The following is a 14,377-nucleotide window of genomic DNA, read 5'->3' as shown; positions in this document are numbered from 1 at the left end:
GGGGGGGGGGTGCCAATTGCGCATTTTTATATATAAAATTTGCTTTTTTTTTTCTTTTTCTTTTTTTAAATTCCAAGTTTGCTGTGCTTGTTTGTATGGTTGCATAATTTTACTAAAATGTAGTGATTATATATCAAAATGGCTATAAAAATAATAACAACAATACAATAGTAATAATAAATTATTATTATTATTATTATTACTGCTGCAGCTACTACTACTACTAAATAAAAATATAAAAATTACTAAATAAAAATGAAATATTAAATATTATTGTAAGTAAAAAAACTAAAAAATAATTATTTTATTTTATATTACAACTGTAAAATTACAATACTAATATTTATGAATTCCTTAATTTCTTCATTTTCAAACATTAATCCATGGAACTTTTTTATTTTTTATTTTTAAAGCTTCTCTTTTGTTGATAAGCGCTTATCATTACAAGTATGGGAAGATGGTTGCTGCATGTTGTCTTTCCAAATCCATGTTAAAGCAACTCAAACTCAGACCTCATGCAATAATGATTTCACGAGGAGCATTTTCTGCAAACCAAGCCACTCTGAGACGCTGCAAACACCAGCGTATAATGAGCTGCTCATGTGTAAGAACACTCAGAAACACTCAGCACATTTATTTATTTAATTAAATCACACTAAGCCATATCACAATTTTAGTTTTATTTCAATTATTCATGCAGCTCTAGCATTAATTTTTGTTTTTAGGCTTTTTTAAGTTATTTATTTTATTGTTTTATTGTGAGATAAGAAAAAGGCCACAGATTGTCCAAGAATCGTGAACTCTACGTCTGCTTCACACCACAGTCCTGATTTACCTCTCTTTGTGTTTATTTTGTGATGCATGTACATTGTCTTGCTTTTTATAATAATAAATAAACACATGCATGAATATGAAATACAGTTATACAGTGTTGCCCTGGACACCTTTCATTGACATCTGACTGTTGAATAGCAAAACTGACCAATTAGAACTATAAAAATCACCATTAGTATATCAAAATTACTTAGTACCGGTATATGTAAATACAAAGTAACATGAACACCATATTACACAGTGTGACCAGAAGTACTTTCATAACATGCATATATAAACATAATACTGTCTAAAAATGATGAATAAGGTGAACTGTTGACTTACCATTCCCACAAGGAACAATGTAAATAACAGGAACCATGGCAGATCCGTGCAGCTTCGGTCCTCCAAAGGTTTCCATTCTCTTTTTGGCCTCTGAAAAACAAAGACACAATGCTTATGTTCAGTCACGCTTAAACTGATAATCATTTGATTTAAATAGCATGCCTGCCCATTAAAGATAAACTGATAATCAATACAGTAATCCTATATTAATACTTTTTCACTTAATTGGTTCTAAGATGCAGATATATAGAGTTTACTGATAAATTATGTAATTTTGGTAAGTCTTTTAAAATAACACTGCTATTAAACCATTGCTCATTCAATAGACAAAAAACTTTAGTAAATAAATATGTTTACATAAGTTATTTATTATTATTTGGTTATTATTATAACTTATTATAATCTATACCTTCAGAGATCAGTAATGGATAATAAATATATTACTGTGTCACCATGTTTGACATATTGGTTCTAAAACACTTAGATCTAAAAAATAATCATCAAAAAACAACACAAGTCAATTTCTTCTTTACATAACTAGTTAACATGCTGCAAATGATAAACAGTACTTTCATGTACGGCCTCGCAAATGTAACCTGTCAAAACGTGCATATTCAAAAATCAATTTTACATAAGCACCGACCACAATTGATATCCATTTATAAATAGCATCCTTTGTGTAACCTGTGTGTTGTAAGAGGACAGCAGTGCCTGTAAATGTGTTTACTAACACACTACACTATGATGTGTAGCAACAAACAAAAAAAAGACAACGGTCTAACGCCTTGTATTTTGATGCAAAGGCGAAATCATCACATCACATAACTGTCATAGTCAAATGCATTCATCGCTATGTGCGATCGCATAGGACATAATAATAGGATTACATGCAGTGCAAGCGACAGTACAGCACTTCATTGGCCCGTCAAAGGCGATCAGCCGTGAAACAATGTATCACAGCGCCAGCAACAATGTAACAATGTATCAACACATCCGGGCGAGATTCGATAGATTGTATCACGTATTGTTGCGGGCAGCGTCGCTTACCTCTGCGCTTCCACAGCATCCCATTGCCGGAGGGAGGTTAGGACCGCAAAAAAACTAAACGCTACACCGCAGGAAAACAATAACCCCAACTTGCAGGGAGTTGACGGTGTGTTTTTTACCCTGCATTAATCGTGCGCGTCGATCGCATGAATCTAGTCGGAGGGCTTTCCCCGGATACACTGCATATTAATGTTTGTTAGCTCCTCTCGTTAGCTCCCAGGTAGAGGGGATTATTACTTTAGGATTTATCGCCCAGCACTTCCTGGTGGGATGAGCAGGTGTAGCCGGAAAAGAACGGCAGCCGTCCATTCACAGCACGAGCTGGACGAGGCAGAGCGCGCGCTGAATGTAGGGACGCTGGAGGAACCCGGGAACTTTAAATGGCTGTGGTTGAATTCTGGAATTTCCAGTAGCCCCTCACTGCAGAACAAAGATCCAGGGGGCGGGGTTGGATCCACATCTAGGGGGTGGAGATGGTAGGTTTAGGGGTGGAGATGGGTGGGTTTAGGGATCAGGGGGTGGAGACGGGTAGGTTTAGGTATATGTAAGGTGGGAGGAGTTGGATCTGGATCCAACCTCGCCCCCTGGATTTTGTGTTCTGCAGTGAGGACCATCTCGGAATTTGGGTCTAGAATAAATCTAGTTTAAAAGATAGGGCTTGATAAAACAAGTGTTTTAATTGTATTTCATTAATATTTATTTAATGCCTTGTCAACAACCACATTCTAAACAGAATCGCTTCACTGCTTGTTTTTAAGAAGTAATGAAAGATTGTGCAAAACTATATGTCAATATTTCTGACTTTAAGCACCAATAAAATGTCAAAATAATTTAGAGTGATAACTGTTGTTTTAACCATATGTTAAGCTATTACAGGTTCCCACAGCCGACTGAAAACATGGAGAGGGGAATACTAAAATTGTGGAAAAACTGTAGAAAATAACCCATAAAAGTCATTGAAATGTTTATAGTGGTTTAGCTTTGAAATGTGAGTGAGTGTAATCACAAATAAGTAGCAGATTAATCAGTAAAAAATTATACTATAAAGGAATAGTTCACCCAAAAAATTATATTTTCTGAAAAGTTTTTTTCTTCGGAGCAGATTTCACTTGCTCACCAATGGCTCCTCTGATGTGAATGGGTGCCGTCAGAATGAGAGTCCAAACTGCTGATAAAAATCATCACAATAATCCACAAGGAATCCACATGACTCCAGTCCATCAATGAACGTCTTGTGAAGCAAAAAGTTGCTTGTTTGTAAGAAACAAATTCATCATTAAGACGTTTTTAATGTTGCTTTCTCCAGTAAAACATCATCTCGTCTGAATCAAGAGAGAAATATTCACATATCAAGCACTGTTTACAAGCTAAAACAGTCCAAGACAGTTATAAACAAATATATCATAGGATTTTGATGTGAAAGGACACCAGGGGATGTTTTTTATTTTTTTTTTACTGTAGGAAGTGTTATTATGCATTAAGGATATTTTGAGTTTTAAGTTAAAACATCTTAAAGATGAATTTGTTTCTTACAAACATGCAGCCAAATCTGTTCCGATGAAGAAACAATCTTTTTGTACAAAGTATCCTGTTGTGTATACAAGGAACTTCATTACATTTTCCAAGTGGTTTTGATGTCACTGGAGGAACCATTCACAGTCTTTTTCACAGTTCTTGCAGGAATGTATGGGCTCCATTTTTATGTTTCTCAGAAAACTGCCCATTTAGAAAAAGAACTAGTGGGTTCAACCAGTGCGCTGTGATCTAAAACATGGCTTCAAATATCCTTTCACTTTCAAAGTGTGGAAAGGTCATGAGAAAAATCATGGAAATTCACTGGTCAAAATGTGCTGAAACTACAGTTATTGTTAATTCTGTAAACATATTTGCCCTAACAATAACTGTAGTAAATATGGTATTTCTGAAGGAAACTAAAGTTGCTATGGCTTCATAAGGTATTTACTCATAAACTATAAATAAAATATCTTCGGTTGATATAAACATGAAATAATTTAAACAAATTAAATATAGTTTAAAGGAATAATTCACCCAGTAAATGATGACAACATTTTCATTTTTGTGTGAACTATCCCTTTAAGAAAGATTTGGTTTTGGCAAGACCTAGCAGACCTCGATGCATATTCATACAGATTTCTATAAAGACAGGATCAAACGGTCACTGTTTGCATGACCACTAAGAGCAGCACAAACGTCAGTCCATGTGGTCATCGTCACCATCCTGTTGGAATCTGCGTCACGGCTGTGTGCTAGTCACTGTAAAAACTACACTACAACACACACATTTACACAAGAATTCTATTCCCACCCAAACTCCTCTTACACTTTAACTGGAGATTTTTGAACATCAATAAACAGTACTAGAATAATAGTAAATTACTACAATAATTGATAGTGTCTATAAGAACAGCTTAAGAACTCCTGAAAACTCTCAACTCTAGAGTCTCAAACTCTAAAGTATTCAATACTTTCAAAATGTCACCAAACAAACTTAAAAATTAAACTTTTAATAAAGTTTTAAAGTGTATATACATTTGAAGTTTACTTGCTGCCTTTAGAAAAGTTCAATCAAAGTGCTGCAAGTCACAACAAGCTAAAGTTGAAATACATTTTAAAGTTTTAAATAAACTTTCATGACATTTCTGTATTGTAACAAGTGAAACAGATGTAAATAAATATTTGTTTTAGAGTGTATGGGACAGACATTCCTTCAAGAAGAAACGAGCCAAAAACAGAAAGAACTCCTATTCTTTTTTTCTGTTTTGTTTAATTTTAGAAGTCGCACTTTTATTTTTTTGCCTGTTCTAAACTCGTCAATCTGTTGATTCGTATTACGATAATGTCCCACCTTTATCCAGCTGGACCTCGGCCGATAGGAGCTTGATGTTGACCGTCTCACCTCGCTCATCTTCGGCGGTGTGCAGCATCACAGCGCGCAGTCTTGTGAGGAGTAGAGCCTCAGCTCAGAGACGCCAGCCTGGATCACTGGATCACAGAAGAGCTACATTGTTCCATTGTTCTCTGTAGTACCAGGGAGAGAGTGGACATAGTGAGTTATTGTGTGCGTGTGTCACGGAGAAAGATCGTGAGAAAAAGAGAAAGAAAGAGAGATTAAAAAGAGGGAGAAAATACTCCCACATTACTGTAAACAACAAAAGTGATTTTATTGTCAAAACTGAATGTGCTTTAATGTGTCTGTCCACTAGAGGGAGGTCATATACAACAAATACAGTATTACTCAAAACTAACCCTTTCTACTTGGATTGCTTTAACAACCACACGTCAGAATAGTTATACTTTTAATATGTATCAGTCATTATATTTCGAATTTATTATTTAAATATACAATGGAGTCCAAAACTCTGAAAATGCGTCCATTTTCCTTTTTTTCTAATTTAACCGCTTTATTTGTTGTATTAATAATAAATATTTAATCATGTTATATCATAATGTTTCTAAAATATGAATAAAATTTAACACTTTTTTTTTCAGTGTGATCTCAGAATTTTGGACTGAGAATTGTATTATTTAATTAAACAACAAAAGTGATTTTATTGTCAAAACTGAATGTGCTTTAATGTGTCTGTCCACTAGAGGGAGGTCATATACAACAAATTCAGTATTACTCAAAACTAACCCTTTCTACTTGGATTGCTTTAACAACCACACGTCAGAATAGTTATACTTTTAATATGTATCAGTCATTATATTTCGAACTTATTATTTAAATATACAATGGAGTCCAAAAATCTGAAAATGCGTCCATTTTCCTTTTTTTCTAATTTAACAGCTTTATTTGATGTATTAATAATAAATATTTAATCATGTTATATCATAATGTTTCTAAAATATTAATAAAATTGAACACTTTTTTTTTCAGTGTGATCTCAGAATTTTGGACTGAGAATTTTATTATTTAATGAGTATATTGTACATCATTAAATAATAAAATTCACAAAACCGTTTCTTAAACCTCATTCTCCACAGCTTAATGTTAATTCAAATCTGTTTTTTCTTTTATTCATTGTTTCATCTTGCTGGTACGTAGTCAATGTCAGTATGTGAAGTTCTTATTATCTCTCTCTCCGTGCTTGGTACTGTAAATATAAGGGTCATGACCATCATTATCCCTCACAGCTGGGTGAAACATTCAATTTACTCTTCTACTCTGTATGCAGTGTTCAGCAGTTTTAGCAAATGTCTCAACGTATTATGCAGAAATTATACATTTTTAGAATAGATTTTGAAGTCTCTACAATATCTAGGAGGCTGTTTTGCTCTTATAAACAAAACCGGCCTGTTACTCCTCAAACCCATGTAGCCTGAACTTTCCCCTTAAATGTGATGAAACAGCATTGACGTGTCTGTCACACACTTACCAAGACAGCATGTTTGCTGTGTTTTCCTTGTTTATTTAGTCCATTGTCAGCTTAGGTGTAATTATTGTTCCATAAGAACCTTTACTCTATTTCTGACAAAGAGTAATGTGATATTTATGTTTCATATTAACATTCAAGCTCTCTGCTTCTAGTCGTCCATGTTTGTCTTTCAAGAAAGCATCAATGCTGCCGGTATTTCCCCTGCAGGACACATTGACCTCAGAGCTGAGGAATGAACCAAATCACTAAGAAACAAAATTGCTTGCCAACCTCTCTATAGCAACTTATAAGAAACTTACATAACATCCTCAAATTTAAGCATCACAATTTAAGCAATTTGTATGATTATAAATTAAATTAAATAACAAGGTAATATATTAATTTGCTTTATTACGTTGGACAGAAAAAAAGGATTTCTAAAAAATTGCCTAAAATATCTGGGTTTTGGTTTTATTTTCCTATTGACAGGCTCTATATAGTCCTTATTATATATATGTGTGTATTTGCATTGCTTTGACCGTTCTCTGTAGATCCACCCTGCACTCAATGTGTTATGGCAAGTAACAGATTGAATTAAATCTGAAACTCAAAAAAAAAAAAAACATTTTAATTGCGATTAAAATCGCAAATTTAAAAAAATAAATAAATAACTGCCACTTAAAAAAAAACTTTTTGATATATAACACATTTCCAACAGAACAAACAACAGAAAAAAATGTAGCTGAGGCAAGCCTAAAATGCATAACTGTCCAAAGAAGACATACACCATGAAAAATTATTTTTACAATAGCATCTGAACTTGATATCGTAGCCAGTGTATCCAAACTGAAACCAAACCGGCTTCATCTGGTGAATTATCACATTGGCAACATTTTATAATAATTTTATTAACGGTAGCAAGTGTAGAGCATGTGTTCCCGGGGTTTCAGAAATATGCTTTCCATTATTTTCTCAGCCTCCTCCACTAAAATGTCAGAAATATTTCATGACTTCCTGTTGCAGAGGAACTGATAGTGGTGGACTGTATGTGCCAGTAGGTGTACTGCAGCAAAAGCATTACTTGAAATGATAATATCAGCTGACCCTTCCTCCAGAAAGTGAGATCACAGAAAGTTTACTTAAGGTCATTGGCTGTTTGACTGGAGCTGTTTTTATAGTCTTCTAGATCGGACTGTGTACTAAGAAATCATTTTAGGATTGTCATATATGAACTGAATGCAAATTAAATTGTCTAATTTGTTCTGCTAGTATTATGAAATACCGTCCCTGCCCCTAGAAATTAAGATATCACTGGAACGTAGACTGTTGGTAAATTTGGATACTGAGCTCAGCAGCATTTCTGAAAATTAATGACATGTTTGTGTTTCTCACAATGCCAGCATAGCGGATCTGGATTGACACTAGGTCCAGGATTTTCCAGAATTTCACTAGCTTTCACAATGTCAGTTACATCTATATTGCAACACAAACACCAAACACGGAGAAATTACATCTTGGCATATGCCATGGCACAAGATTGCAATCAGTTTGTACCTGAATTTACTCAGTTGGTTTATGGAAAATAGTTCCCTGATAAGGATTAAAGGATTAAGAATATAAAGGTAGGTTTCAAATAGCTCAATAAATCCTATTCTGGTCTAGTCCGTGGTCCCCGCCTACATTCACCAAGAAAAGCCACCAAAAAAATTTTAATAAATAAATACATAGCCTACCTGGCCACCATGAGAGGTCTTGCAGGTGTTTTAGAAGGCATTCCTAATGCCTGGAAATTGAGTCAGTCAAGTTGAAGATGACTGTGTGTGTGTGTGTGTGTGTGTGTGTGTGTGTGTGTATGTGTGTAAAAACATCAGAATTGAGTGGTGGTATAATAATATATATATCATTTATTTTATTTACTATTTTCTTTGCAGAGTATGGTCCTTTTTGCATTCAAATACTTTATATTGCAAAGCATGGTTGCTTATTTCATCCCATCAACTCTATCCAAAGAAATATTTTCCAATGGAGTGAAAAGGGAAAGGGAATGTGCCAAGTGTTGTAATATGCCAGATTGCCTGCTTTTAAGATCCCCAGACTGCATAAGATTTAGTCATTTATGGCCATTATAAAGCAAACAAAATGTAATTTTTTGCCAAAACACCAGTAGAAGAGGCATGTTTCATCCCTGTGTTGTTTTCATGGCACTCGTTTGTCAGCAGATGTTTGCAGTTATGCCGTTTAAGAGTTTTTTTGGGCTCCACGTGTTGATCCAGACCCAGTTAAAATGTGCAGCAGACTGGATGACCGACAGTAACCCCGGCGCTCAGAGCGGATGCGCTATAAAAGCTCTTCAGAACCTTCAGATGCTCCTCCTTCACACGATAGTCTAGAAGGACGAATATACATCTGATTCATTGGGATTACAGCGAATGTCCATCAAAGGTCATCAGCTGTCAGGTAAGATACATTTATGCTTCGTTTTCTTTAACATCGTTAATTTGTTTCTGTAGAGAATGAACGACAAACGCAACGTTTCAGGTGGCGTATTATTAAAAACAATACAAATGCCATAACAATATTTCAGTGTTTATGACGAGAGAGTAAAAGTTGTCAAAGGAAATCATTGAATGAAAGTTCAATCCAATGGCACCAAGTTACTTTTCATTGAAGTAGCACTTCATATGAAATTGTGCGACACGCAGTTGTTATTTAACTGAAGAACAGCTGTAAAGCTTCAGAAATAAAGCTTTTTTTGTTGTTGTTAAAAGCAATAATAACACCAAATAGCAAAAGATGACAACGTGTGATTCTTTATCGACGGACAGAAATATCATAAGTGCTGTATGAGAACAGCAACATTCGAACAATGAACCAGACGAAGGTTCAGGTCTCAATGTGTTAAAAATAAATAAATAAATAAAAACTGTACAAACACGCAACCCTAAGTTAAAGTGCGTTAAAGGAAAATCAAAGTGATGACAAATCCACAGCTTGCAGTAAAAGTTACCTTCGCGTTTGACTACTTCAGGAAATTTGAGTTGAAACTCTAGGCTACTCTATACAATCAAGTAGAAATGACAGAGATTACTGTGCCAAGCTAAATAGTTGGAAACGGATGTTTAAAAAAAGGAAACATTTTGTACACTGAATGTATTTACCTATAAATGAAAGCTTTTACCACCTGCGTCTGTAATAGTGGAAGACATAACATGTGCAAGTAGCTGGGAAAGAAAAGCAGTGAAGTCTGAATTCTCAGAGTAACATACAGCCTCAAGCATTTCAGCTGAACATAATGGGAAACGCCTGGAATTAAGTTAATGACCAGAAGAATGATTTATTTATAAAACTGCATAGAAAGCTATAAGGGTACAGTCATGTTCTCTCCTGATCTGTGCATGTTGATATAGAATAACCTAAACATTCCCAAAAGTCACTGGTGCTGGGGTTTTGTAAGGGCCAACAGGAACATTGGGCAGTGTGATGAAGGGTGCGGGTGTAAATATAATTTCAGACACTGACAATTATTTATTTTCGGCTTTATTTTTCGACTTTACTTTTCAAATTATTATTTTTTTTTACTACTTTGTCCAATTGATATTGCTGTGTATTCCTGAGATATTTACGATATATTTTTTATTTTTTTTACCCTTGGACTGTGGTGATTAACCCTATAAAACCTATTGTATCATATTTAATACTTGTTGATCATTTTAAGGACTCTAATTGATCAGCATGATCAAATTTTTGCTAAAAAAATACCTGTTGTACAAAATCTACATCTAATTGACAGTTTAGCAAAAGGCCTTTTAGAATAATTGTAAAAACTCCATTAAAAAAAGTGTTTTATAGTATTATTTCATATGTCAGGTTTTACAGGCTTAAGTTTTGTTTCCATCCAAGCTCATCACAAATCTGATCATTTCTGTTTTGGGCTACCTGATTAAATCACTGAAAGGGTCAGACAGTGAGAACAATGTAAGCGTTAGATGAAGATCACTCAAGAATGTCTGGACATTTTTCACATTTGAAAAGCGTTGTTAACATAGAGCAAGGACACAGATTCTCTCCCTGACTTCCAGCAAATCCTAACCCTAACCCCAGAGACCCTAATGGCCTGTGAAATTCCTTGCTTGATGATTCTCTGACACTACAAGATCCACCACTTTCAGGAATTCTGGGAAAAAGAAAAGGCTGGCCTTCCCTAAAACTGGGGCAGAAGAGGAGAGATGAAAAGGGAAGACGTGAGCGAGCAGCAGAGATTCAGATAGGAGGGCTGCACTTTGTCCTGGACTTTTGAGCTGTTCTGTTGGTCGCTGCTGGATGCCTTTTTTTTTACACCGCATATCTCCGTTGTGTCATTGCAGTTGAGAGCTGAGAGTGAAAAGGGACCCGAGTGAAGATGTCTGTCTCCACTCAGCTGGGTCTGCTGCTGTGGAAGAACTTCACCTACAGAAGGAGACAAACGGTAAGGACATCAGATTTAGTATCAAAAATCATTTTATGCATAGCATGCAAGCATAACCCCACAAAAGTGCTACATGGAGAATGAGTGGTCAGACTGCTTTCATTCCCCACTGGGTCTATGTAGACAGGCCATGTTCCCAGTGGATGATCCTGTCTGTTGTTGTACTATATCTGGAGGGCCTGATCGATACCCTGTCATGTATTAATAATAAATATTGTTAATAAAAACCTGCCCTTGATGACATTCCACACCAGAAGCTCATACCTTAGACATTAGAGACTTGAGAGCTTTTTTCTTGAGAGCTCTATTAGTCATGTTTCACCAGGGCCAAAGATGGTCTCCAGTGTCTGCACTTTACAGAAAATGCTGACTGTTTTTGTCCTCGTGTGTTTGACTTGTGCAGCTCCAACTGCTGACAGAGATTGTGTGGCCTCTCTTTATTTTCTTCATCCTGATCGCTGTGAGGTTGAACTACCCGCCTTATGAGCAACATGAATGTAAGTACACTCCTCGGTTTTGTACCTGTGAAAAGAGAGAAAACACATTTTAGAAGTAATGGTGTTGTGAGGTATCGACACAGTGCAGCATTTATCCTGTTTTGTAATATTAAATTCCTGACTTGGCATTGGAAAACTAAATGGCTGTCACGTGTTGCATGCAAAACAACTTTTGCAATGCAACCTGTGCATATTAATTGCATTGCATAACCTAAATACATGGTGCACACGGGACGAAAATGCACATTTCGTTTCATTGCATGGTTTTTTATGGTGTTTCATTATCAGATGTGTCAGACCTGCAGGGTGTTTATGAGTTCTCACTGATAACTGGAGTAATTGACTGTTGTGTCAGTCACAGATGATGTATAGAAAGAGAGGGTGATGCTATCAGGAGCATGCTGGGATTAAATAGTGCCTATAGACAAAGTGACAGCCATTTTTGCATTTTAAAGCACAAACAAACACAAAATGGTCTACATTTTAATGTTAGCTGTTATTTGATAGTAAAGTGACGTTGATGACCGAATTTATTAGCTGGTTTGTTCAGTGTATCAGTATGTCTTGTTTTATAGCACCTGAGCTTTTATCATGCCTGATTGGCTTTCTTTCATTTTTTTATTTTGATGTAGCAGCATAAGCAACAGTACATTACTTCAAAACAGATGTAGTTACATTCTTCTCTGCCATTCAATTTTTCTTTTCTTTTTTACATAATACAAAACAAAATAACAAACAAAATAAAATAAAAATTAAATCATAATGTTAATAACAATAATAATTTTTACAATTCGGGGGAGGTCAGGTATATACTTAATAATCAAACTCCATACTAAATAATGTTAAGTGTTTGTTCATGGTCTATGATGGAGACTGTGGGAAAAAGTCAGCTGGTTTCCGATGTGGAAAAGGTATGTAAGGGAGATTACAATAACATTTTTCATTCAGAAGTGAAGGGTCATTTGTTTTATACCTCCACAAAGTCTGGCCGTAATGGCCTTACATATTCGACCCACTTGGACCAGATTTTCTGAACACATTCTTCTGACGACGAAGGGAAAAAGTAATCTTTTCCATAACATAAATATCATTTACTATATTCATCCATTCTTGTAGTGTGGGGGGTTCAGGAAGCAACCAACGCCTTGTAAATGCTATTTTACAAGCAGATGTTAAAATGTCAAATAGGTATCTTTCAGGCCATCTTGTCTGGAAATCAGCATTTCCTAAATATAATGTGGAAAAGTCCAAAGGCAGTGTAGTGTTAAAAATGCTTTCCACTGCTTTATGAAGCTCCGCCCAGAAAGGTTTTATCACTGGGCACTCCCAAAATATATGCCCGTGATTGGCTTCCCGAAACCCTGATTGGCTTTCTAATTGACAATGTTATATATTCAAAGGTGTCATCATGCCCCGAGTAATGCAACTCATGCCGAGCTGTAAACTAGCCAGGAATTTAAAACACAATCCCTGACTAGTGGCCTTTGAAAAGACATACTACATTAAATGTTGTACCATAATAGCTACATAATAGATAGATTACTTTCTGTTCTTCTTTGTGGAACGGTGAGCCTTGGTCATGAGGTCTTGTTGACGTGCAGATGTGTCCGTTTGGTGCCGCTTTGGTTTTTCACAGGAAATAGGAGGTCCTGTACATAATTTCACTTCTCCCCGAGTCTGGAGTGTGCTGATGGACAAATAGATTTGTCATATGCAAGTACAGTCAAGTTGCAACCTCTCTTGCTGAAGTGATTAAATGGACAGAAAGAACAATGTCCACCATGTTGGTAATAATCAATTTTAAGACTCCGAAACCAGCAATATTAAGTTCCTTAAAGATTAAAGATTATGTGGATGAATAAAACATTTGACCTAAAATAAATGTATATATAACCTCTACATTTCGAGTAAATCACTCGCATATGCGACTAAATCTTACTCTGGGCGACTAAATAACGTCTAACATTAGCCATTGGCTAATAAATTCTTAGATTTTACACGCCAGTATGCAGAGGTGGGACCAAGTCATTGTTTTTAGTAATTTATGTCAGGAAGGCAGGTAGAATATGTTTGACATAGTTACATTTCATGTGAGATGGGTGCCCTTAGTAAAACTACTCAAGTTCAATTTAGGGATTGTGCCAAAATAGGATAAGCAGTGAAAAAAACTATTTTGTTAGTAACAGAATAGCAAAGACAGCATAATTTCATAGAAATAACAGCTGCAACATACTTTGCATGTGTGCATAAGAATAGCTATATGCTTCTAGGTGTTATATCTCAGCCAATGAGCCATTATTTGGAAACTCAATGAAACAGATTTAAAAATATGTGAGCGGAAACTCAGAAATAACTGCAAGCATACTTTGCAAGTGAGAAGAAACATGCAATATGGATGCAGACAAACTCATGAAGACAATCATTCAGAAATGCTGTGCTACCATCCTTTATAACTAAGAGTAACAAACACCTGTATTTGACGTACCGTAAACTAGTGTGAAGGCGCACGACTCGCCGTCGCTTTACTGATAGTGCTGTGTTTCTCACACATGCAAAGAGAGAGAGCGAGAGTCTTGCATACCACGCTGAATCGACACGCTACATGTAAACCATATTCTTTGTTGTATTTTCCTGTCAAAATAACAGAGTTAATTTAGAATTATCCAGCTTTTAAGAACAAGCAGAAGATACGCCGGTTTCTCGGCAGTGGGCGGAGCTAATGCGCGAACAGCTCTCCTTGGCTGGCACTCATCTATTACCGTCCCCGTTTTGATTTCAGCAAATCAGTTCGAGCGAACGCTGACAACGTGATTAATATTCATGAACCCAGCAGA

General features: G+C 35.8%; 2 protein-coding genes across 7 annotated transcripts in view; one reads left to right on the top strand and one right to left on the bottom strand.

The window, feature by feature from the left end:
• The window catches only part of slc44a1b (solute carrier family 44 member 1b), a 37,225-nt gene extending 32,052 nt beyond the window's left edge, over nt 1-5,173 (bottom strand). For 2 of the 6 annotated variants that reach the window (XM_016477007.1, XM_016477010.1), the window contains exons 1-2: nt 2,443-2,600; nt 1,159-1,248 (exon numbers count right to left, since the gene is read on the bottom strand). In XM_016477007.1, the coding sequence (XP_016332493.1) occupies nt 1,159-1,248; nt 2,443-2,514 (162 nt within the window). In that variant the 5' untranslated portion in view covers nt 2,515-2,600. The other 4 variants (XM_016477013.1, XM_016477012.1, XM_016477008.1 and 1 more) reach the window with 3 other exon arrangements.
• A 3,462-nt stretch (nt 5,174-8,635) lies between these two features.
• Nucleotides 8,636-14,377, top strand: part of LOC107680923 (ATP-binding cassette sub-family A member 1-like) — a 37,416-nt gene continuing 31,674 nt past the window's right edge. The window contains exons 1-3 of the mRNA XM_016477015.1: nt 8,636-9,038; nt 10,946-11,046; nt 11,450-11,543. Of these exons, the coding sequence (XP_016332501.1) occupies nt 10,981-11,046; nt 11,450-11,543 (160 nt within the window). The 5' untranslated portion in view covers nt 8,636-9,038; nt 10,946-10,980. The remainder of the gene's footprint in view (nt 9,039-10,945; nt 11,047-11,449; nt 11,544-14,377) is intronic.

This window comes from Sinocyclocheilus anshuiensis, unplaced genomic scaffold (genome assembly GCF_001515605.1).
Source record: "Sinocyclocheilus anshuiensis isolate Anshui unplaced genomic scaffold, SAMN03320099.WGS_v1.1 scaffold1462, whole genome shotgun sequence".
NCBI classification, from domain to species: Eukaryota; Metazoa; Chordata; class Actinopteri; order Cypriniformes; family Cyprinidae; genus Sinocyclocheilus; species Sinocyclocheilus anshuiensis.
Note: the sequence above shows the minus strand (reverse complement) of the source record. Positions and strands in the feature narration are given on the sequence as shown.